We start from the raw sequence: 25170 nt of genomic DNA, 5'->3' as shown, positions 1-25170 counted from the left end.
TAGCTGTCTTCCTGTTTGTCCTATATAGTGTTTTGTGCAGTCCTTGCATGCTATTTTGTAAACTACATTAGTTTTGCTCATGTTGGGTATCGGGTCCTTTGTTCTGGTGAGTTGTTGTCTGAGCGTGGCTGTTGGTTTGTGTGCCGTTATGAGTCCTAAGGGTCACAGTAGTCTGGCTGTCAGTTCTGAAACGCTCCTGATGTATGGTAGTGTGGCTAGTCCTTTTGGTTGTGGCATGTCCTCGTTCCGTGGTCTGTCTCTTAGGCATCTGTTGATAAAGTTGCGCGGGTATCCGTTTTTTGGCGAATACCTTGTATAGGTGTTCCTCTTCCTCTTTTTGCAGTTCTGGTGTACTGCAGTGTGTTGTGGCCCTTTTGAATAGTGTCCTGATGCAGCTTCGTTTGTGTGTGTTGGGGTGGTTACTTTCATAGGTTAGGACTTGGTCTGTGTCTGTTGTTTTCCTGTGTACCCTTGTGGTGAATTCTCCGTTCGGTGTTCTCTGTACTATCATGTCTAGGAATGGGAGTTGGCTATCCTTTTCTTCTTCTCTCGTGAATCGGATTCCTGTGAGTGTGGCGTTGATGATCCGGTGTGTTTTTTTCTATTTCCGTGTTTTTGATGATTACAAACGTGTCATCGACATATCTGACCCAGAGTTTGGGTTGAATTTGTGGTAGGGCTGTTTGTTCTAACCTTTGCATAACTGCCTCTGCTATGAGTCCCGAGATTGGTGATCCCATGGGTGTTCCGTTGATTTGTTCGGACTGCACAAAACACTATATAGGACAAACAGGAAGACAGCTAACAATCCGCATACATGAACATCAACTAGCCACGAAACGACACGACCAGCTATCCCTAGTAGCCACACACGCAGACAACAAGCAACATGAATTCAACTGGGAAAACACTACTATCATAGGGCAAGCCAGACAGAGAACAGCCAGGGAATTCCTAGAGGCATGGCATTCATCCACAAACTCCATCAACAAACACATCGACCTGGACCCAATATACCAACCACTACAGCAGACAGCTGAAACTGACACCCGGAAGCGGCAAGGACAGACCACTATAAATACCAGAAGAAACATCAAAGAAGCGCTTCGCAGGAGGTTCCAAAGCACTGATGATGTCGCCTAGCCAGGGGACGAAACGTTTGCAACAAAAACTTCCAGCTCGGCGAACAGAACCACAACAACGAGCACCCGAGCTACAAATCTTCGCACAAACCTTGAATAAAAGATACTATTGCCAAATTTGGAAATGACACTAAAACAGGTAAGAAAATAAATTTCAATACAAATTAAGTAATTTACAAACGCATGTGGATTGATCAGGTGACTGCGTCAAAATTTGGTAGTTTGAGTTCCAAGTGGACATGTGAGTTTTAGTTTTCATTTTGGTTGGAAGAATAAAAAGACAACTTACTTAAATCGAGAGAAACTTCAAAATGCTTTGGTGCAGAAGATCTGGGTGTCTTTGTGCATGGATCACAGAAAGCTGCTCTGCTTTTCAGGTAATAAAATTGGGCAAATGGAATTTTGGCATATATTGCTAAAGGAATGGAATATAACAGTGGGAAAGTATGATGGCAACTATACAAGGCAATGTGTACTTGTATCATTTTGGTCCCATTATTTGAGGCAGATTGGAATTGCATTGGAGGTAGTTCAGAGAAATTTCACTCTATTTATTCCAGAGATGAACAGTTTATCTTACGAAGAGACCTTGAGCAACTTATACTCACTAGAGTTTAGAGGAAAGAGAGGCAATATAAATGCAGTATATAAGATGCTAAAAGGAATTGACAAAGTAGGCATAATGCAGATGTTTCCCATTGTAGGGCAATCTAGAACAAGAATCATAGTTTTAAGCTAAGGTATGGCAGATGAGGAGGGATTACTTCTCAAAGGGTCATGAATCCGTAGAACTTTCTGTTCCAGAGTACAGTGGGTACTAGGGTATTGAATAAATTTAAGACACAGATATTTTTAGATTAGTAACAGGATAAAAGAATATGGGGAATGGGCAGGAAAGTGGAATTGAAGCCTAAATGAGTCAGCCATGTTTGTATTAAATACTGGTGCAGGCTCGAGGGGCTGAATTGCCTATTCCTGGTCCTAATACGTGTATTGATTGTCAGCTGAAGTATTCAACTGTGGAAGGAGTCTTTGTGCATAGTATTGGCTCTCCAATATTTTTAACTCTACTTATCTAACAACTCTACAAAGACTTATTTATCTGAATCACAGCCCTTTGATTTGCCTAGAAAGATTCCACAAAAAGACTGAGACTGTTTCATTGAATGTTAATGCTATACCCATACAAGCTGAAAAGCATTCATATTACAGGAAAGGACAACCGTACAGTAGAAGCTTTGTCAAGAGCAAGTATAAAAAGGAAATTGATATTGTGTGATAAAAATGGAATTATGTAGAAAATTATTATTATCGGAAGTCCTGACTTGTACATTTAGTATGAATGTTGTGACTGTTAAGTGAAACCTTCTATAACCAGAATAGGTGTAGTGATAAAAAATAACTTGCAATAGAAAAATGTAAATGCTTCTTAAAACTTTTCATCTTTTTTTTCTACAGGGAGATATGATGAAGTTTCATTATTATTGTCATTTGAAACTTGGTTCTAAAGTGGACAAAATGATATATGGTTTTACGATTGAATTGTATTTCTATATTATGTGTTAAGATAAGGACATGATTTTAGTTTAATTTTGAGTTGAGCTGGTAGTAACAGTGTCTGGAGAATTGTTCACATGCTTCTAAAGGAGAGTCCTTAAACAGTCCTTGGGGTGAATAGTTCGGGGCCTGAGAATAGAACAGGTCAAAACATAAGTTATTGTGTCCTGTGACATAGCAAAACAGAGGCTGATGCATTGACATATATGCAACTTGCAGAGGCTTAGAGTCTTTCTACCTTTGACTCTTTTCATTGTAAATACTGAGGGGAAAATACTTCAATTTTTTATCCAGTTCTTTACAATCACAACAAATTAACGTCAATATTTATTGTCATAACTGTGACATCTGGGACTGTTTACTGAAGATTTGATTGGTGAAGTATTTTGGTTTGAGGGTGCTAGATAATGTACTTCCCTATTCTCAACACTCCCTGTGATAGAGTTAGAGTTAATTATCAAACATTTCATACTCTTAAAGATCTGTACTAGGTTATCCCTTTCACCTTCGTATCCTGGAGGAGATAAAAACTCAACCTGCCATCCTTTCCTTAAGCATTTGTTGTAAATCTTTTTACACACTCTACAGTACCTTTTATAATTCAAATAATATTCTGCCCTATCAGCAGAAGGTCTTCCAAGTGTGGTCTATTTTCTATGTTTCAATCAGCCAGCTATCCATTGCTATCATTTATCCCAGGATTCATACCTTAATTTTATTAAGCTGTCCATGTGTCATACCTTAACTATATTTTCTAAAAGCCTTTGATGTGTTACATCTGTTGTCCTTGTGATTTGTAATGAAGTCAGCCAGGTGAACCTCATAGAATATGAGTTCCCTGATTGGGGCTGTTTATCTGGTCCAATCAGGGAGTCCTGGCTGATATAAACAGGTGTGTCAGAGGTTCTAGTCACTCTGAGAGCTGGCTTTGAGGAAGCTGGACCAGTGTCAAGTACTATGCGTGTACAAAATAAAGGGTGACTTGGTGAGGGGATACCAACTTCTGTGGAGTTATTTCAGTTCTGTCCCTCCTATTCTCTCTACCTCTTCAAAGAACTCAGTAAGGTTGGCCAAGCAAGACATACCCTATTAAATGTTGAATATTCATCATCTGTTTGGTTTCTAGATGTTTGTTCTATCTTCTCCTTGAGTACTGATTCCAATATTTTTCAATGATTTCACAATGATTTACATTTTATTGTCAGGAATACAGTGAAAAACATATAATGCTGACCCACATGGTGCTACCTTCAGCACAAAGATACCTAGGTACAAAAACATAAGTACATAGCAGTAAAAGAAAATAAGTTAAAAAGTTAAGTACTGCCTTCATAGAATAAGTCAAAAAATATTGAAATAAGGTCCAGTGGGTTCTGCTACAACACCTGTTTCTTTTCAATTGAATTGAATTTGTCACGTGTACCGAGGCACAGTGACAAGCTTTCTTCAACACGAATTGGATTTAATGTCTTTGAAGTATTTAGACCATTATGTGATTCTGGCGTCATTATCTTATATCGTGAGATTGCATAAGAACGGAACTGACACATTATAACAGAACCGACTGTAATAGTTAACTTTAAAGTCTTTCTTAATATAAACAAGAAAAATAAAGGAATAAAGTTAAAAGTTCAACTGTCTGAGTTGTCTGCTTAGCTTGTTGTCTGGGATACCCCAGATCCCACTGTCGCCGCACATACCTGGGGACCTGTCTCACTGCTTACTCTTCCCATGTTGGGCTGCAATGCCATCACTGCTACTACTGAAGCTGCCGCCTCCCCAAACTGCTGCTGCTGCTTCCAGAATGTGCCCTGACAGGACCCATTTGCATACCGAGATACTGTCATGCTGGGCCAAGAGACCACCAAGTGCCTCTGAGAGACCAGGATGAGAGACTGTCATGGGCTGAGAGTGAAGGAAAGAAGCAAAGAACCTCAGAGAGAGAGAGAGAGAGGAAATAAAGAGAAATAAATGAGAAAGAAATGGATGGAATGGATGAGTTCCTGTTGAAGCAAGCTACTCCACTGCCATCTTAGACAAGACTATTTTCACACTACCAACATTAATTTGACTAGTCTATTGTTTCCTAGACAGGATCCATCTCTCTTTTTAAAATATAGCTACACGTCACAATCTCTGGTGCTACTCTTTTCCCTTAATGAATTATCAATTGTGTGTTATAGTGCCTCTGTTATTCTTAACCAGTTTATTTTACAATGTGTGCATCCATCCAGATGTTAGTTTATTTAATATTTCTCCATTTTAATGAATTTTTAAAAATTCTAGCACCATCTTCACTGTTATGTTCACTAGATCCAATTTCTTGTTAAAGACTGAAGCAGAATAATTGTTTATTTCATGTTACCTGTCAATTAAGTCCTGATAGTGTCATACCACCTTTTCTTTTCTAATTTGTTTTTCTTCTTTTGTTCATTAATAGGATGTGGGCATCATTGGCGAGATCATTGTTTATTAGCTATCCCTAATTATCCTTGAATTGAATGAAATAATTTATTATTACTCGTATTGTACAGTGAATCATACAGTAAAGAAATACGTGAAAAGTTTTAACTTTCACCATGATCCAATGCCATTTTGAAAAGTTTAGGAATAAAAAGAATAAAGAGATCTAGCTGGAAAACAGTCCATCTTTCTTCCACTGCCTCCACCATGAGTCCTGAGCCATCCCACCAATGTTGCAATCTCTCGGGCATCATCTCTTCACTGCTGGGCACATGTTGCTGATGCTGCCACTGATGCCAGATCCCTGAGCTGAAGCCATACTCTCCGCACAACCAGGAGTCCTCACCCCAGCTGCCACCGCCACCTCACTAATAACTAACAGTCATGACTCTGGCCTTTCCACAACCAGGAGCTACCGCCACCACCTTGCCAATAGCCAGGACACTCCATCTCCAGCCTTACCACAACCAGGAGCTGCCACCACCTCGCCAATACTCAGGAGACCCAAACTCCGGCCTTACCACAACCAGGAGCTGCTGCCACCACTTTGCTGACAGTCCTTAGAGATCAGGGGCACCCATGTTGCTGTTAGGAAGGGGGTTGCAGTATTTTGACCTAACTATAATGAAGACATGGCAATAGATTTCCAAGCCAGGGTGTTGTGAGACTTGCAAGGGAATTTGCAGGTGGTGGTGATGTTTTCATGTATCCGCTTCCCTTGCACTTTTTAGGTGATAGATGCCATCCAAGGAAGCTGCATGTTGTAGGCAACATACACACTGCTATTGTGCATCAGTAATGGAGGGAGAGAATGCTGAAGACTGTGGATGGGGTACCAATCAAGTAGGTTGCTTTGTTTGGACGAGATTGAACTTTTACAATGTTGGTGGAGCTCACCATTCCAGATAAGTGGAGAACATTTCTATACAATACTGACAAGTCTCTGGATGGTGAACAGGCAAATGATGAGACAGGAGGTGAGATATTTATTACAAACATCCTAGTCTCCGATCTGCTCTGGAAGCCACAGTATTTTCATTGGTTTTCTAGTTCAGTTTCTGGTCAGTGGTAACCCCAGGATATTGATAGTGGGGAATTCAATGTCATTGAATGCCAAGGTTTGTTAATGTTACACAATTAAAGCATCCACTCTGAATCCTACATGTGGTTCTCCACAAGGTCGGCCACTGTCAGTGAGGGAACTGATACACTCAAAGCATTGGGATATTGTGAGACGTGTGATGAATGCACTCTTCCATTCTTATCATATGATCCCACAATTCCTTGAATAACACCAACACATGGCAAACATTTAATGCAGATTCTCCAGTTCATATTACCTGTTTCCATGATTCCTTAGAGTCTCTGCCTTTCATTTGTCCTCTGACCTTCAAAAGGGACTAGCCAAAGCTGAATCCATCCTCGAGCTTCCTTAAAAGATGTGTAGACCAGCTAGATGTCAACATCGGTTCTGATGGTGGGAAATCCAGGAAAGAGGTGATGGTGCTTCCCGAAAGGAGTTTTCCAACTGACTTCTCTGGAATGTAATTTGGAGTCTGGATTCCTGCCCTTTTGTGGCTGGCTGAGGCAAGCAGAAGAGAAGATGATGCTGCATTGTAGAGACAGTGAACAGAAGATCATACTGCTAAAAATTAAATGACAGCTCATACTTTTACAGCTCAATATACAGGGAGTAGTGCATCACATGAATGTGAAGATGTTGAGGTATTTTCAACCTGTCTACAGTAGACCTTGATTTCTCCATCCCCAATGTCTTTTATGGCTTGCCACTCTAGCCAAATCACGCGTCAGTTCCTCAAAGTGTATCAATGAAACTGTAGCACCCACTATCTTTCCTTCTCCATGGCATTTCATTCTCATTTGGCCTGGAAGGTGAATGAAGACAGTTGAGGTAATGTATCTCTTCCTCACCATCTGTACCTTTCCATTGTCAAATGCTGCTGTAGTCTGTACTTCACTTTCCAGACTAACAGTGATAGAGTTCTGACATTTGCTCTTGATTTATGAAATATATCAAACACTTATCTATTCCCCTCAACAGGAGAACTAGTGCACCCTCAGAATACACTCTGCCAATCAGAAGGCCTACTGTCTAGGTCTATCTTTGAATTACCCTTTTCAGAAAGTAATTGAAATGGTCTGGTGCTGGGCATCACTCCTCTGCTGTTGACCCTAACAGCCAGCTCCATCCACATAGAAGGTTTGGGTTTCAAAAATGACAGGGTTCAGAGCCTGGAATGGAATGTCCTCAATGGTATAGAGCATAGATATTTCCTAATCAACCTGTTCAGAGATGATATTACACACCCCTGGAACTCGTGGATGTTGAACCCATGTCTCTTCTGGTCCAGAGGTAGGGGCACTACCACTACATCACACCTAAATCATTCCAAGTGCACCCACCTAACTACAGTTCTTCTATCACCATAATAATTGTGCGTTAGGTGCAATTTTTTCACTCAGAGGTGGTGTGTGTATGGAATGAGCTGCCAAAGGAGGTAGTGGAGACTGATATATAATTAGAACACTTAAAAGGCATTTGGATGGGTATATGAATAGGAAGGGTTTAGAGGGAAATGGGCCAAGTGCTGGCAACTGGGACTAGATTAATTCAGGATATCTGGTTGGCATGGACAATTTGGACTGATGGCTCAGTTTCCATGCTGTATGATTCTAGTTATCAGGAGATGGAATTTATGGCATTTAGTTAGAATGTAGAATATTTGAAATATAAATGATGTGTTGACTCATAGCGTTATGCTGCAAAGATTTCTGTACTTAATTCTTTTCCTCTAATGATTCAACATTCTGGGTCTATTTCACATAATTCTTATTAACTTTCTCAATTTTCTGTTGCCAAAGAAGCAAATATGGAGAAGAATTTAGAGACCTGTCTGAGTATCCCTTGGGGTGGGATGAGACGAGGTTAATTGGCATTGATGTTAGTTCTTGGCCAGGGATGTGGTGCTAAAAAGGAAAGTCCATTTTAGTCAGGTGCAAATTGTCTGCAAGTTGCTGGAAGAATGTAATTTTTCCCTTGTAAAGCAGTTAATCTAATATGGCCATATTTTTGTCAGTTTTTGAATTCACATGTGAGCATTTATGCAGCAGACTGGAAAGATGATGAGAGGTTTGAGCAAAGTAGAGCCTTCTTGCCAATGTTCCTATCTGTGCTGCAGTGAATGCTTCTGCATGCTTGATCTTTTTGTGTTTGGCGGTCAGGTTATGTATACTAATTAGCAAGGGAAATTTCAAGGGGTGTTTCTATAATTTGAAAACAAAGCGGGTGCTAACTTCAGCTGTAATAAATTTAACCAGTGTGCAAGTCAGTTACTTACATTAGGAAACCTTTTTTATGCGGAGGGGATTTTCATTATCTGTATATCCTTTTGCTCCGATCCATGGCTAAAAGGGCAACAGCTACGCAGATAACTTGAGTAACCTTTGAATATGAGCCAAATGTTCCCTTGTAATAGTCTGGCTGCTCAAATTCTAGTTCTTGTATGCAGATTATCAGATATATCTGTTGTTTTAAAAGCTGTGAGAAAGTTCTGAAGTATTTTTAATGAAAAAATGGGAATTGTATTGTAGAATGGTCATGAATAGATTGCTGAAGTTCTCTAATTTAATCCTATTTCAATTGTAAATTGAAGACAATGGGAAATGTTTGTAAATTGTGAAGTTATTCATGAATTGGGTCATTGCTGATTATTCTTTCCTCCTTCTATGTAACGTAAAAACTATTATCAAGCCATATGTTAGAAGAGCCAATCTCTTGGTTTGAGTCAGCAAATTTATTTATGGTTGAGTGGCACAGTTCAGCAAAGTCTAACTGTTTCACACTTGCTTTATGCTGAGTTGTGATTTTGTTTCAAAAATATTTGTTCCTGGGGCCTGGTCGTCACTGGTGTGGCCAGCAGCTGCTGCCTATTTCTAATTACCCTTGAATAAAGTGACTTGTCGAGTGATTTCAGAATCACTTGAGTGTCAACAACATTGCTGTGCTTCTGGAGTCACAGGTAGGTTACATGCAGTTTCTACGGTGGATTTGAACCCATTTAAGTGAAGCATAAGATTGGGCTTCTGTATCATTAATCTAGTGATATTATCTCAATGCCATTGTCACCTCCATTTCAATATAGTGATGGAAATTGCTATCAAACACTAGTACCACAGCAATAATCTGTTCATGCTGTTCAATTTGATTTCTGTCAGGACCATTTGATTCCTCACTTCATTACAGCTTTGATTTAACCATGGATAAAGATCTGAATATCAGAATTGAGATGAGTGACTGCCCTGATATCAAATCAGCATTTGACCAAATGTAACATCAAGGAATTCTGGTAAAATCAAAATAAATGGGTACTGGGGAGAAAACGCTACAGGTTGGTGGCATTCCTAACAAAAGAAAATATTTGAGACCACTCAAAACATTCTTAAGCAGGTAATCCAGACTATAACTTTGCAATCTGTTTCGGTAAATATACAGTGAAAATTCTCTGGAGTAAGCTAGGTTGACTACCAGGGTTTAAAACAGACCAAAGTTTATTTGCAAAATTATGGAATGAAACACAAAGAACAGAATAAAGAACACCTACAGAACTCGGTCTATCCAAACTGGACGTAATTATGCTGTCCTGAGTGTGCACAACAGTCCGAATAAACAAATCCCTTACACACATCCCTGAACACTATCTGCAATTTAGCACGGCCAATTCACCTAACTAGCACATCTTTGAAACAAAGGCTTACAGATTGAAGTTAGAAAAGCAGAAGAAGAGAGGGCTTAGCAGCCTGTTTCCATGCAGCTCACTGCTGAACTGACTCTAACTTGACTTCAGTTTCTAGGTCACTCCTTTTATTATACAAGTTACTTCTAAAAACAAAAACGTTGGCCTAAAGTCTCATCTGTTTACGTATAAACAAAAAGACCTTTTAATACCCTTTTATCTTTGTACCAAACCAGTCAATTTGGAGCCTGGCCTCTTTATGACCCCTCTAGGAAAAAAAACCAAAGACACAGTATCCTTGAGAAAAGGACCAGCTTTGTGACAGGAGGTCAATCATCTCAGTACCAGGACATTGCTGCAGGAGTTCCTCACGGTAGGGTCCTGGATGCAACCATCTTAAGCTGCTTCATCAATAACCTCCCTTCCATCATGGTCAGAAGTGTGGATATTTGCATGATTGCATATTCAGTACAATTTGCAATTCATTAGTCACTGCATACTGCCAATATACAGTAAGACCTGGGCAGTTCTTAGGCTTGAGCTGACAAATGGTGGAACGGTGGCTCAGTGATCAGCACTGCTAAACCCACAGCGCTAGGAACCAAGGTTCAATTCCAGCCTCTGGCATCTGTCTGTGTGGAGTTTGCACATTCTCCCTGCGTCTGTGTGGGTTTCCTCTGGATGCTCCAGTTTCCTCCCACAGTCCAAAGATGTGCTAATTAGGCGAATTGGCTGTGCTAAATTGCATATGGTATTCAGGGATGTGTAGGTTAGGTGCATTAGTCATGGGAAATGTAGATTGATAGTGTAAAGGAATAGGTCTTGGTGCAATGCTCTTTGGAGGGTCTTTCTGGACTTGTGCCAAATGGCCTGTTTCCACGCTGTAGGGATTCTATGATTATATGAAGTAACATCTGTGCTTCACAAATGTCAAGCAATGGCCAAGAGGACAGAATCTAACCATCATTCCTTGACATTCAATGTCATGACCATCGCCGAATCCTTCATTATCGCTTCTATTTGTCTCTCCAACCGATCCACTTGATCTGATAAGATTCACATCCAACAGCATTTATGGCAGATATAATCCACAGTAACCCTTAAACTCTGTTTAAACTCCCACATCTGACAAGAAGTACATATCACTGTAAAGGCCATTTTTGCTCCTTCACAATCTACAGAGCCAGAAAATAACACTGTCTTATTTCTCTACAAACACTGCCCCAGGTTAATTTAATAGCTATGGCTTATATTTTAAGTTTAATCGAGAGACTTGTCTCCAAAAACATATATAATCAAGAAAGAATCCACTGTACCCACTACTGCAGCCTTTCTCTTGGACAGACTTAAAACAACAATTAACTTATCTGATTCTGTGCTGTGAATTTCGCCCAACAGTTCCTCCAAGATTAGTTGTGAATTTCACTGTTTAATTTTCCCAGATGCACTCCGATGTCCAGCGATATACGAATTCAAACAGCAAAGGCAGTAACTGTGCAGGTTCTCTCTCTCTCGCTCTCTCTCTCCCCTGCACTGTCCTCACCATGTAAGTAGATAAGACCATCAAAAGAGGATAGGAAGGGAATAAAATTGGCTTTAGAAAATGCAAGAATATTTGTGCTTTTAAGTAAATCAAATGAACTGCTAAGAATTACTGCTGGGGAAGATTCCTGGGTGATTTTACCATTTGGTAAATCATGATCCAGATTCTACTGCAAGATTTTGAAACCTGTTCATGTTATTCTCTTCAGGTTTCAGCTGAACTAAAAGACAACGAATGTAAACTGCAGGAGATGGAGACTCTTGTCCAAACATTGACCCGAGAAAGAGACCAAGCAGTATCTGCACTGCAGCTTCATGGTATTTTTCCAGAACAGAGCTCACAGGTGAAAATTAGTTATTAATGTTTTGACCCTATTTTATGCTTGTTTCTCACTTTCTGTCTATAAAAGTGAAAGATGATAATATGTTGATGGTATTGCAACTGCTGGAGTGCTTTCTCCAAAGCAGGCTGCTCCTTTATTGTGAATTGCGAAATAAGCAAGATTCTCCATAATGAGGATAATTCTGCCAAAGCTGTTTGGAAAGGAACACTTTTTCATACAAGGTTCCACAAACCAGCCCAATACTAGATAATTTCCTTCAGAAAGAACGATGATTTTGGAGTAAGTTAATTTTATACCATACTGCTAATCTATCTAGGATTGTACAAATAGTATAAAGTAGTTCATTTTTCAGTACTCAATCCTTACCAAGCATAGGGATTCAGGAGAGGACAGATGTTTTATAAACAGGAGAGAGGAAAAACAGGAGGATTCTCTGCACCTTCAGTTTTACAATCTGAAAAGTGAAAGAAAGAGCAAATTCCTTCTTGTGTGAACAGGTAATATGGAGAAACTTAAAAGAGAAAATCCCAGTTAAAAAAATAAATTCCACCAATTGTCCCCTACTTAGCTTCAGAATGGGATTACATGTTTCTAAACAAATTTAGCTAAACTATGGCAGAATGTACACATGCTCCGTCACCGTGCTGCCTGCCCTTAGACATTCTTTCACTTCTTCAACTGAACTGAAGTGCTTTTCAAATGGTAATATAGCAACCCATTAGATTTATATATTAATTTCTGTGTATCAAAAATCCCAAAATACTTTATAAGAAGAGTTGTAAAGACCAAGCCAAATTAAGAAATAGTGGTAGACCAGGTGATTAATATGGACAAAGTGCATTGTTTAGAGGAGATTTTTAGAATTGGAAAGACGGATTGCAAAAGTTTTAGCTGAGTTTCAGAGCGCAAGAATATGAGGCTAAAGGCTGAGACACTAATTCTGATGCTAAGTGAGAAAGGATTTCACAAATAGTTTAGAGTTGAAACAACAAATTGTGTTTGTTTGAGTTCACAAATAGGAATATAGTGTACTAGAGCCAAGAACATGTTAAAGCTACACTAATTTTCATTGAGCTCCTGCTATAATATCATACTTTGCTTTGGCAGCCTTATTCTGGCAATGATGTCAAGGCAATTGAGAAAGCTTAGAAGAAATTCATAAAGATGATATCACTGATCAGACATTAGTTACCCATAAAGGTTAAATTATTTGAAACAAAATGAGAGGAGAACTGATAAAATTACAGTAAATGCAGGTCATTTCATGAAGATAAATCAGGAAATACTATTTCAGTTAACTGATGAGTTGATAACTAGGCATAAATTTAAGATTGAGGAAAAAGAAGAGGTTTGAATACTCTTCCTGTTTGTAGGATGTTTGGACATGTACAAATAGTGAGAGAAAGAGAGTTTGTAGTAGCTTTTAAAAGGGAAGTGGATGAAAATTTGCATCACAAAATACAAATTGCAACACTAGCTGTGAGCCCAAATGGAATAGAGGAATACAGATCCTGTAATGGCTGAAGGGCCTGTTCCTGTGCTGTATTGTTCTTTATTCTTTGTTTTTAATTTTGCTGGACATTTTGTACGAAAGGGTGTGACACACAGGTTTGAAAATATTGGAGTATTGTGTAGGATTTGGAAGCTTTGAACAAATCATACCTGAACTTATCCGTTTGGGGGGAGAAAGCTTGGACAATATTAAATGAATTTGTTGAGACTGGTAATAGGTGAATGTGATGTTAAAGTGTTTGTTACATATATGAATTTTATAAGGTTGTTATTTTTGGGGCCTGTATTTTGGTTGTTAGTTTTGGGCCTGTATTTCTAACTGAGGGTGAAATGGAGGAGTGAAGGAGATCATGTGACCTGTTCAGCTGTTTACTCAACTGCAAGCAGGGTGACTTGCAGATTTCAAAATAACTCATTCTTGAGACTTTCTCGGGGCTTTTTTGAACCAGTGTTCCCTTTTCATTCTAATTCATTTACTAGATGATGCAATCACTTAGTAACAATACCTTTACATTTGTCTTGGTGTTTTGGGTCTTTGGACTCTCAAGCAGAATTAGGATCATCAATATTCTCCATAATTATCAATCCTCCACTAAAGACAAAGGCATGACACAAACTGTTAATATCCTAGACACCATAGTATTTAAATTGGCACAACAGACAAATGTTAACAACAAAAGATGTTTTTCAAAATAACGGACCTACTTTTCTAAATATAAAAAATCATCACCCTAAACATAGCTTCCACGGGACTGGTGAAGTTGCAGCTAATACAGTTCCATCACCTGCACACGCAACTGGAGCATTTTAACCAATCCACACCCCACTTGCAACCCCACAATCCCACTGATTTGGCCCCCTCAGATCCAGCTCTGAGTGAGCAGGATGTCTGACATTCTTTTTCGAACCTGGATCCCAGAACATTATCTGGGTCTCTGGATTAACAATCTAGCGATAATACCACTATACCATCAACTTCATAAAATATTCCTGTTCTTATCTGTTAGCCAGGCTCCCTGTTTGGACCAGATTAGCAGTCCCAATCAGGGAACTCATATTCTGGGAGATCCACCTGGCTGACCTCATTACAATCACTACATATAGCAAGTAATTGAGAAGGCTAATTGAATAGTACACTTTGAAAGCAATTGGAATTGAACATAAGAAAAAGGAATAATAACAAAAACTGATGGAGAAACACAACACGTCTGACAGTATCTGAAGAGAAAGGAACGGAGTTAACGCTTTTGAGTTCGATATAACTTCAGAATAGTTCAGAAGTGCAAGAAGTAACTTGATTGAAGTGTGAAAAAGTCTGGACAGTCTTGACAAGGCAGACATGGGAATGATGTTTCCTCATGTGGGTTAGTCAAGAACTCGGGAGTACTGTTTAAAAAAATTATGGATAATCCCTTTAAGGACAGAGATGAGGGGATTTTCTCCGTGAGGGTTGAGCATCTTTGCAATAGTGTGAGATTATTAGAAAACCTCTTGTCATTTAGCCTTGCAAAAGTCTCAATGTCAATGAATAAATTACCACCTGAAGTACCCCGGATAATTCCTAATACTTGTGCAATTGTAAAACATCAATATATTTGTACTATACCTCTAGAAGAGAAAATGAGCATGCAAAAAAATGCTCTAAATAAAAGTACAAAATTGTGTAACAGTTTGCCATACCTGTATTTTCAATCTTTCTGAAAATTCAATGCCGTGTATTTTCTCATACTGTCCATCTCTATGACTCTATGGAATGAGCATGCCCTCTAGTGGAGAGATTTATCTAAATTGATTGGGGTTTAAAGTAGGCCAGGTTTTCCTGCTATTTGGTCTCCATCCTGCAGTTGTAGCTCATCTGGGAAATGTAGCTGGGAAAATTGATCAGGAATTTGCAAGAAACATTGGCAGTTTTTTAAAAAAAAAATCCCTGGGATAGTCATGTGCCAGTATTGAGGATGGCCTGTTGAACCATGTCAAAACCCCATCTGCTGCATGCAAATAAGATTTAGGTTCTATACTGAAGTCCACATTGGATTTCTTTCTCTGACAAACTGTGATCTGCTTCAATCAAATCCTGTGAAAGTAATATTGCTGATTGCTGGATGGCATTGGAGAAATAAATATGTTGCCAAAAGCTTTCTTGCTGGATAATGCATTTATTAAAACTTTGCAAATAAAAATAGATGACAGTTTCACTATCTCCAACTTACCAATATTGTCAACTTTGCTGCAGATTGTGCAAAGATTAATTCAGCCATGAAGTTTAGAATGTAATGGTATTTCCATTCTGCTATACCATGCTTAAATTGATGGTCTAAAGGATTATAAAGAGAAGCTCAAAGAGGATAACTTCCATTCAGGCACCATTGGAGACAGATGTCACTTTATTGCTCAGGAACTGGTGCACATCTACACCAGAAGATCAGCATTGGCATGGCAGTAAAAGTCACTGGGCTACTTCTGTTACAATATTTTTCCAGCAGCACGGGGTTCATTTATAATTTCAGGCAATCTGCTACTGCTGCTGCATCAAGCATATAAGTGGTGCCTTGTTGGTGTGAACTTTCCACTTTATTTCCAATATTAATTTTCAGATAGATGTCATCAATAGGACAAACTTGACTGTCCTTCATTTTGAGCAAGCTATTTTCTTCTCAAAACAAAATACCATTCTCTCAATGCACAATGTAACATAAAGTAGCTCATTAGGTACATGAATGCAAGCTATTCCAGCAGCTGCAGTTGTTCTTTCATTTTAAAATAGTCCCTAATGTCAATGCTATTCATAAGTACAAGGCAGGTTTCTGAATAGTTGCTTATTGACTAAGGCTACGTTTTTATATCAGTGCCTGATGATACTGGTTTGGAACGAGAGTTCACTCCATCATATTTATCACTAAGACCATAAAGATTGAGAAGACACACTTCAGGTTTCCACACCAATCTATTATAGCACTCTAGAACAGTCCTGTTAGATGTCTTTAGTTGTTTTATTTTGCCAGTTTGTAGTCCAGTGGGTGAAGATTGCAGAGAGGTAAATCAGGATGATTAGCCACATTCAGAGTACCTTTTGGTCCGATGGGAAAGACAGAAAGGTTACAACAGAGATTCAGCCATGAGTGGAAGAGAAGTGGTACTGCTATGTTTCCCTCTTATTGTGTTATTAATGTTTGATTACATATTTCCACATGGTGCACTGGAATATTAATGTAAATTGCCTGTGCAAGTTTAGGAGTGGGAAATAAACCTATAACTCAGAAACGAGAGTACGATCAACTGAGCAGATTCACATAAAAGGATTAAATTTCTGTCAGTAGCCATGATATGCAATAAAACCTAGATGACTGCATGCAGCTGATAATGAAGGTGATAACAAACAGTCACACAAAAGCTTTTGTGAAGTTGTCATTGAGGGAACACTTCTGTATGGAGGCTAGGGATATAAGACATGCCATGCTGCTTTCTGGGATATAAAGCAGTCAGAGAGGCTACACAGAAAGAAGACACTATGGATTACCTGAGTATACGCTGCTTTTGATGTTACCTCAAGGATTCAAACAGGCAAAATAAGTAAACATTAACCTGTCCTCTCAAAAGAAGAGGTGCACAGTGTAAAAGGAAAAATAATTTTCTGAACAGTATCATTTAATTACACAAAAATATCACTGTACTTTGCTACTTCTGGGTCCTGTTTTCATGATTCTGTCTCTTTGTCATGAATTCTAGTCCTTCTTTACCTTCACAGTCTTGTGACTTTTTTTAGAATTGATTAATTTTTTTTCTCCAGCTGAGCTAGAATAATTGCAGGTGGTCTGAGATTTTATTTGTACCACTCATAATTGACAATGCTAGATTGGATGTTTAAAAGCTATTCACACCATCTTGCAGAATGCTTGAATTTTCTGAGATTTCCTCAGTAACCACAAAGAATGTTCTTCGACAATCCCTATTTTACAGTAGTGCTCAACTTCTGTGTTTCATCACACAAGCCTCTGATAGAATATTTTGATGTGGAGTTTTTACCTGTTTGTACAAATTCAATAAACCAAAAAAGACAGTGATCACATTTTGTCTTCAACTTGGCAGAATGCAATACCTGAAAAAGGAAATGTAAATAATGCAGAATTCCCTTCAGATGTTATTCGGAAGCTCCAGGAGCAGAATGTGAACCTGCGTAGCGTTATTGCACAAATGAGGAAAGAGATGGAGATGCTGAGTGAGCAAAGTCCTGCCAACCAAAACCAGAATCAATCATTTGATAAAACTGGATCATTCAAGAGTCCTGAAGAACCATCTAAAGATATTATGACCCCATGCACTCCAGGTAACCAACTTTTAGGTAAACTTGGAGCACACGATCATACCAAAAAGTTCTTCAGAGTTCCTTCGAATGTTCAGTTTATTAGGCAGTACATTGCTGAAAAGTACAGGTCAGCTTGATTCTTAGCCTATGCTTAGTCGGATGGTCCCAGCCAAATTAGTAACAAAGACTTAAAAAGTATTTAAGCTCCTCAGGACAAGGAAGGAAAATTTAGATTAATTCTTCTCACAATCTGGTGAGATTGGAAGAGCCTTGATTTCTTCCTGCTGTAATAATCAGGACTAAATGGCCTTTTAGCAGTTTTCCAGTTTGAGAAGATCACATCAGGATTGAATATGGGCGGCACGGTGGCACAGTGGTTAGCACTGTTGCCTCACAGCACCAGACACCCGGGTTCAATTCCCGCAGGCAACTGTCTGTGTGGAGTTTGCACATTCTCCTCGCGTCTGCGTGGATTTCCTCCGGATGCTCCAGTTTCATCCCACAGTACAAAAAAATGTGCAGGTTAGCTGAACTGGCCATGTTAAATTGCCCATAGTGTTAGGTGAAGGGTAAATGTAGGGTCTGGGTGGGTTGCTCTTCGGAGGGTCGGTGTGGACTTGTTGGGCCAAAGGGCCTGTTTCCACACTGTAAGTAGTCTAATGAATATGGAACTTGGTACATTGAATGGGGTTTTGGTCGGTAGAGAGGGATACTCAGAACAGTGAATGGGGACTCAGTACAGACTGCTATCATTGTAGTGAAAAGAGGCTTGATTTGCACAAACATGATACCCAGTGCAGTGGGAAGTTAATGGGGAAATGTGAATGCTTTGGTCTGTATATTCAACTGAACAAGATAATGCGATTTTAAATGCACTTCACAGCAAGTCCTTAATTTTAATACATTTTTATACAAGTGTCCTATCTCTGATTTTATTGCTCCTTTTATTTAATAAAATCAAAATGGATGTGATGACAGAATAGAATTCTGTTGCACAAAATAAGTTAGAAAGAAAACTTTCCTAAAATCTCTATATATCCCAGTAATCACACCGGCTAGCATCTTGTTTGTTATCTCTCTGTGCATTGGGCCAACCAGAAGCACGTCCAAGGAATGTTAACTGTGTTTCTCTATCTTCATATGCTGGAAGGCCTGCTGCGTTTCTACAGGACTTTGTTCTTAAACCAGAAACATTTACTGAGGTTAATTTTCTGCTTTTTTGCCTCTGATGTATAATAATGTGAGCAAACGGATACAAAATTACTATATACTTTAAGTTGAAATGACTCCAATATTATTTCTCTACTCTTCAAGACTATGTTAAATCTTTGGAAGATGAAGTTCATGAACTGAAACAAAAGTGCAGAAAGTTGGAAGGACAACTAGAAGATATTTCAAAAACTTCTAATAAAGACAAGGTTCCCATTCCAAGCCTCCCTGCAGACATTACCTATCTTCAGAACCACACTCGTACTTTAAATGAGACTATAGGTAAGAACACTACATTCTGCAATTTCCAAAATTTTCATTCACCTCAAAACTCTTTTAATCTACAGGATCACATGTAATACATTTGGAGCATATAGTGTATTGCTTCTCATCATTTTCAAGGATAACCAATATCCTATAATGTTATGTGATACTCTGAATTTATTATTACAAATTGATTCCATCCTTTTATCCACTATTGCAATTATTCCATTCCTTTGCCCTTTCTTACCACATCTTTATTCACAATTTGGCTATTTAATTCACCAGTTGTTCCACAGGAATAGCTTCCTCTTTATTTAAAGAGTAGAAGTCTGCCCTTTTGTGAATTTTAATATTGAACTGATGTTTTTTTTAAAAGGAATGTACAATTTTAAAGTTGTTGATCTGCCCACTGAATCATCATTACAGGAAGAATTATAATGTCATCCACAAAATCAAGCAATGTACAATTGATGGACCAGATATTTAGTTGTTTTGCCATATCTGTTCATTCTAGCCAGGACCTCAGAGGGTGCATTGTTAAGTAGTAGTAATGATAGATTCACAGAATGGTTGTAGCAAGACGAACATCGCTGGTCCCATGCCTCTGTTTGTTCCCCTTAGCCCTGTAAATCTTTCTCTTCAGATAATTATCCAATCCTCGGATGATTACCTGCTTTGCCTTTCTGTACACGAAATGGATCCATTTTATTTCTATCATCCTCTGTGATTGACAAAGGTAAACTATCCCTCTTGTTTCTTCGTGATTTGTCTGCATTCTTTGAAATGGTTAACTATGCCATCCTTCTCCCACCTATCTTCACTAGCAATGAACATGTTTGAACTGCACTTCTATGGCTCCATTTTTGCGCATTCAATCATAGCCAGAGAATCACCCACCATAAAGTGCGAACCTATTACCAGAGGCAGAACTCCTCATTAAAAACTGACATAGGGCTAGAGGATTGGTTGCTTAGGAATTAATTTTAGAGACTGAATGGGAGAGAGATAGAGTGTGTAAAGTTTTTATTTTCTGTTGTTTGTAGTTGTTAAGAATGGAGACAGAAGGAAAAATCTGCTTTGTGGAGTAGAAGGTTAAGTAACTGGTTCCTAGTTTATTGTCTGCAATTGATAAGGCTAACAATGGAGGAGAACATAGTCCCGTGGAATACTGCTCCTGTATTATGTGGGAAATCGGGCACTCTTCTAGTGGCCATGGCAATCATATATGCAGGAAGTGTGTTCAGCTCCTGATTAGCTGATTGGAGCAGCTGGAGCTGTGGATGGACTCACTGTGGAGCATCTGTGATTCTGAAGATGTTGTGGATAGCACATTTAGTGAGCTGATCACACCACAAGTAAGACTTGCACAAGCAGAAAAGCATTGGGTGACCACCAGAAATGGGAATAAGTGTGGGCAAGCTGCGCAGGAGTCCCTGTAGCCACCTCCTGCTCAAACAGATACACCATTTTGAATACTCTTGTGGGGGTTTGGGGTGTGGTGGGAGGAAAGGGAGCAAAATGGCCTCTCAGGACAAAACAGCCAAGGTTGCGTCACCACCGTTCGCTCTGCTGCACAGCAGGGAAGGAAAAAGACTGGGACAACTTCAATTATAGGGGATTCACCTGGAAGGAGAACTGCTAGGTGGTCCTGTGGTAGCAAGCAAGACTTTTGAATAGTATGTTGTTTCCCTGGTACCAGGGTCAGGGATCTTTCAGACGATCTGCAGGATGTACTGAAGGTGAGGATGAATAGCCAACAGTCATGGTACATATCAGTACCAACAACATGGGTAAAATCGACATAAGCTCTGGCTGAAGGAATTTAGAGAGTTGGATAGTAGATTAAAGAGGCTATTAAGGTTGTCATCTCCAGATTACTTCCAGTGCCATGTGCTACTGACTGTAGGAATAATGTAATTCAGATGAACATGTTGCTTAAGGGATGGTGTAGGAAGAAAGATTTTTGGAGTATTGGGACAGCTTCCAGGGTAGGTGGGGCCTGTACAAGATGGAGGGGTTGCATGTGAACCAGAAAGGGTTTGTTCCTTGCTGGGACATTAACTCATGCTGGTGGGGAGGTTTTAAACTGATCTGGCAGTGGGAAGGGACACAGAGTAGATGTAAAGTTAGAAGCCAGATCCAATCAGAAATAGAAGGAATGCTAGAACTGTCCAGTAAGTGGAGAAGACAGGGATAGGATATGGCATATAGGAGGTCTAGCAGTGTAAACTGCACCTATTTTTATGTATGAGCCTGACTGGTAAGGCAGGTAAATCAGTACATGGGAATATGATATTGTTACAATCATTGAGACTTGGAGGAAGAACAGGACTGGCAGCTCAACACTGCAGGGTAGAGGTTTCAGATGCGATAGTAGGAGTGTAGGAAAGGTGGGACATTGCATTTTTGATAAAGGAAACCATCGCTGCAGTAATGAGAGAGGGTGCCCTAGAAGGGTCTTCAAATGAGGCCATTTGGGTAGAACTTAGAAATAAAGAAAAGGAACAGTTACCTTGCTGGGATTGTACAACAGGCTACCAAGAGCTGTTACAGAGAGATAGCAAAGCTCATGTATAAGCAAATCTTAGAAAGGTGTGAGAGAAGCAGGGTTATAGTTGTAGGCAACATCAACTTTGCTAGTATTAACTGAGATTGCCTTAGTATGAAAAGATTAGACGGGATGGAATTTTTAAAGTGCATCCAGGAGAGCTGTGTCAGTGTGTAGATAGTCCAGCTAGAGATGGGGCAGATCTAGATCTAATCCTAAGGAAGGAAGCTGGTCAAGTGGTTGAAGATTCAGTGGATGAGAATTTTGAGGATAATGACCATAACCTTGTGTGTTTCAAAGACATTATGAATCAGGACAGTGCAGAAGTTAAGTGGTTAAACTGGAGGAAAGCGAATTTCAATTTCATTAGACGAGATTGGAAGGTTGGGCTGAAGGGCCTGTTTCCACATTGTAAGTAATCTAGTCTAATCTAATCTCGCAAACAAAGACTGTGACCAGTTACTTGGATCCAAAATTGGCTTCCAAATAGGAGGCAAAGGGTGATGGTGGAGGGTTGTTTTTGTAATTGGAAGCCCATAACCATCAGTATGCCACATGGTTCAGAGCTGGGACCCTTACTGTTGTTATATAAATTAACAACTTGAATGTAGAAGGTATAATTAGTAATTGCAAGGTTTGTGAAGGTTTGTAGCTCAGGTTGAGGTTTAGAGTGTAGGTTTGCTCACTGAGCTGTAGGTTTGATATCCAGACATTTCATTACCTGGCTAGGTAACATCAGTGGCGACCTCCAAGTGAAGCGAAGCTGTTGTCTCCTGCTTTCTATTTACATATTTCTCCTGGATGGGGTTCCTGGGGTTTGTGGTGATGTCATTTCCTGTTCATTTTCTGAGGGCTTGATAGATGGCATCTAGATCTATGCGTTTGTTTATGGTGTTGTGGTTGGAGTGCCAGGCTTCTAAGATTTCTCTGGCATGTCTTTGCGTAGCCTGTCCCAGGATAGATGTGTCGTCCCAGTTGAAATGGTGGTTTTTTTCATCTGTGTGTAGGGCTACGAGGGAGAGAGGGTAGTGTCTTTTTGTGGCTAGCTGGTGTTCGTGTATCCTGGTGGCTGGCTAACTTCCTGTTTGTCCTACATAGTGTTTGTGGCAGTCCTTGCATAGAATTTTGTAGATGACGTTGGTTTCATGCAAGGACTGCCACAAACACTACGTAGGACAAACAAGAAGAAAGTTAGCCACCAGGATACACGAACACCAGCTAGCCACAAAAAGACACTACCCTCTCTCCCTCGTAGCCCTACACACAGATGGAAAAAAAAACACCATTTCGACTGGGACAACACATCTATCCTGGGACAGGCTAAGCAAAGACATGCCAGAGAATTCCTAGAGGCCTGGCACTCCAACCACAACGCCATAAGCAAATACACAGATCTAGATGCCATCTATCAACCCCTCCAGAAAACGAACAGGAAATGACATCACCACAAACCCCAGGAACCCCATCCAAGAGAAAGATATAAATAGAAAGCAGGAGACAACAGCTTTGCTTCACTTGGAGGTCGCCACTGATGATGATACCTAGCCAGGTAATGAAACGTCTGGATATCAAACCTACAGCTCAGCGAGCAAACCTACACCCATATAACTAGTAAGTTTGCAGATGACACAAAAATCGATGGTGGTGTTGATGGTGAAGGGGATGGTCTGAGGTTACAGTCTGATATTGATCAACTGGTAAAATGGACAGAGCAATGACAGATGGAAAGTAGGAGTCTTTTCAAAGTAGTATAGTGAGAATTCAGGACCAACATGTTCCTCTTAAGAGCAAGGGCTGTAAGGCTGCAGAACCCTGGATGCCAAGGAATATAAAGAGTTGAAAAGTGTAGTGCTGGAAAAGCACAGCTGGTCAGGCAGCTTCCGAGGAGCAGAGGATGTCATTTCGGGCATCAGCCCTCCATCGGGAAGGGGGCGCTGAGAGGGTGGGGTGAGGCTGTGGGGGAGGTAGTTGGGAAGGCGATAGGTGATGCAGGTGGGTGTGATTGTGATTGGTCGGTGGGGAGGGTGGAGTGGATAGGTGGAAAGCAAGATGAACAGGTGGGACAGGTCAAGAGGGCGGTGCTGAGTTGGAGGGTTGGATCTGGGATGAGCAAAGATAAGGAAACTGGTGAAGTCAACGTTTATACTGTGTGGTTGAAGGGTCCTAAGGCAGAAGATGAGATGTTTTTCCTCCCGCCATTGGGTCGCTTGGATTTGGCAGTGGAGGTGGCCCAGAACTTACATGTCCTTGATGGAATGGGGGGGGGAGTTGAAGTGGTCAGCCACAGGGCAGGGGGCTTGTTGGAGTGTGTCCCCCAGAAATGTTCCCTGAAAGGCTCACAAATTGGCGTTCCATCTCCCCAGTGTAGAGGAGACCACATCAAGAGCAATAGACTCAGTTGATGAGGAATACAGAAAGTTTGATAAAGAAAAAGAAGAAAGCACATGTCAGATACAGTGCATTTAAAAAGGAGACAGGCTCTTCAAAAGTACAGAAAGTATAGAAGGTTACGTAAAAAGGAAATGAGGAGGGCAAAGAGGGGCCATACCTTTGGCAGATGGGATCAAGGAAAACCCCAAAGCTTTTTATAAGTTTATTAAAAGTGGGAGAATTACCAGAGAAAAAGAGGGACCTATAAGAAACCAAAGGGACAACATGTGCATGGAGCCAGTGGACATGTAAATAAATACTTCTCATTTGTATTCACAAAGGAGAAAGACGCTGTAACTAGGGATTTCAGTTGGGATGGAGAGGTTCTGGAAAACATTAATCTTAATGAGGAAGAGACAGTAGATGTCTTAGCAGGCATTCAGGGCTATAAATCCCTGACTTGCATCCCAAGTTGTTATGGGAGGCAAGGGAGGAGATTGCTGGAGCCCTGGCAAATATATTTGCTGCTTTGCTGGCCACAGGTGACTTGGGGATCGCTAATGTGGTTCCTTTGTTCAAGTAGGTCAGCAGGGATGGAGCAGGTAATTACAGATGAGTTAGTTTGACCTCAGTAGCAGGAAATTATTGGAAAAAATTCTGAAGGAAAGATTAATCAAATAATTTAGACAGGCAGGGATTGATCAAGGGTGATCAGCACCGCTATTTAGTGGAAGATCCCATTTGACTGATTTAATTGAGATTTTTGAAAAGGTGAGTAAATATATTGAAAAGGGTAATGTAGTTGATTTTTACATGGACCTTAATTAGGCCTTTGACAAGGTCTCACGTGGAATGCTGGTCCGAAAGGTAACAGCCTAGGGGATCCAAAGCAAGTTTGCAAACTGGATCCAAAATTGGCTTACAAATAGGAGGCAAAGGATGGCAGTGGAGGGTTGTTTTTGTAATTGGAAGCCTGTGAACAGCAGTGGTTCGGTGATGGGACCCTTACTGTTTTATTATGTGCATTAATGACTTGGATGTGAATATGGAAGGTGTTGGAGAAATGTCCTGTTTCTAAGAAACCTTGTACACAGACCTTGTGAAATTACACGTTTGTTTATTTCATGATATCATGGGAAGAGGTCAATGACTGCTCAGCTCG

General features: G+C 40.0%; 1 protein-coding gene across 10 annotated transcripts in view; it reads left to right on the top strand.

Annotated features, from left to right (window-relative positions):
* Positions 1 to 25170, top strand: part of ccdc57 (coiled-coil domain containing 57) — a 176995-nt gene that overhangs the window by 112906 nt on the left and 38919 nt on the right. For all 10 annotated transcript variants that reach the window (XM_060844955.1, XM_060844956.1, XM_060844961.1 and 7 more), the window contains 3 exons: positions 11668 to 11802; positions 17401 to 17638; positions 18932 to 19108. In XM_060844955.1, coding sequence (XP_060700938.1) covers positions 11668 to 11802; positions 17401 to 17638; positions 18932 to 19108 — 550 coding nt within the window. The remainder of the gene's footprint in view (positions 1 to 11667; positions 11803 to 17400; positions 17639 to 18931; positions 19109 to 25170) is intronic.

The sequence above is a fragment of the Hemiscyllium ocellatum genome, chromosome 25 (assembly GCF_020745735.1).
Source record: "Hemiscyllium ocellatum isolate sHemOce1 chromosome 25, sHemOce1.pat.X.cur, whole genome shotgun sequence".
In the NCBI taxonomy this organism is placed as follows: Eukaryota; Metazoa; Chordata; class Chondrichthyes; order Orectolobiformes; family Hemiscylliidae; genus Hemiscyllium; species Hemiscyllium ocellatum.
Note: the sequence above shows the minus strand (reverse complement) of the source record. Positions and strands in the feature narration are given on the sequence as shown.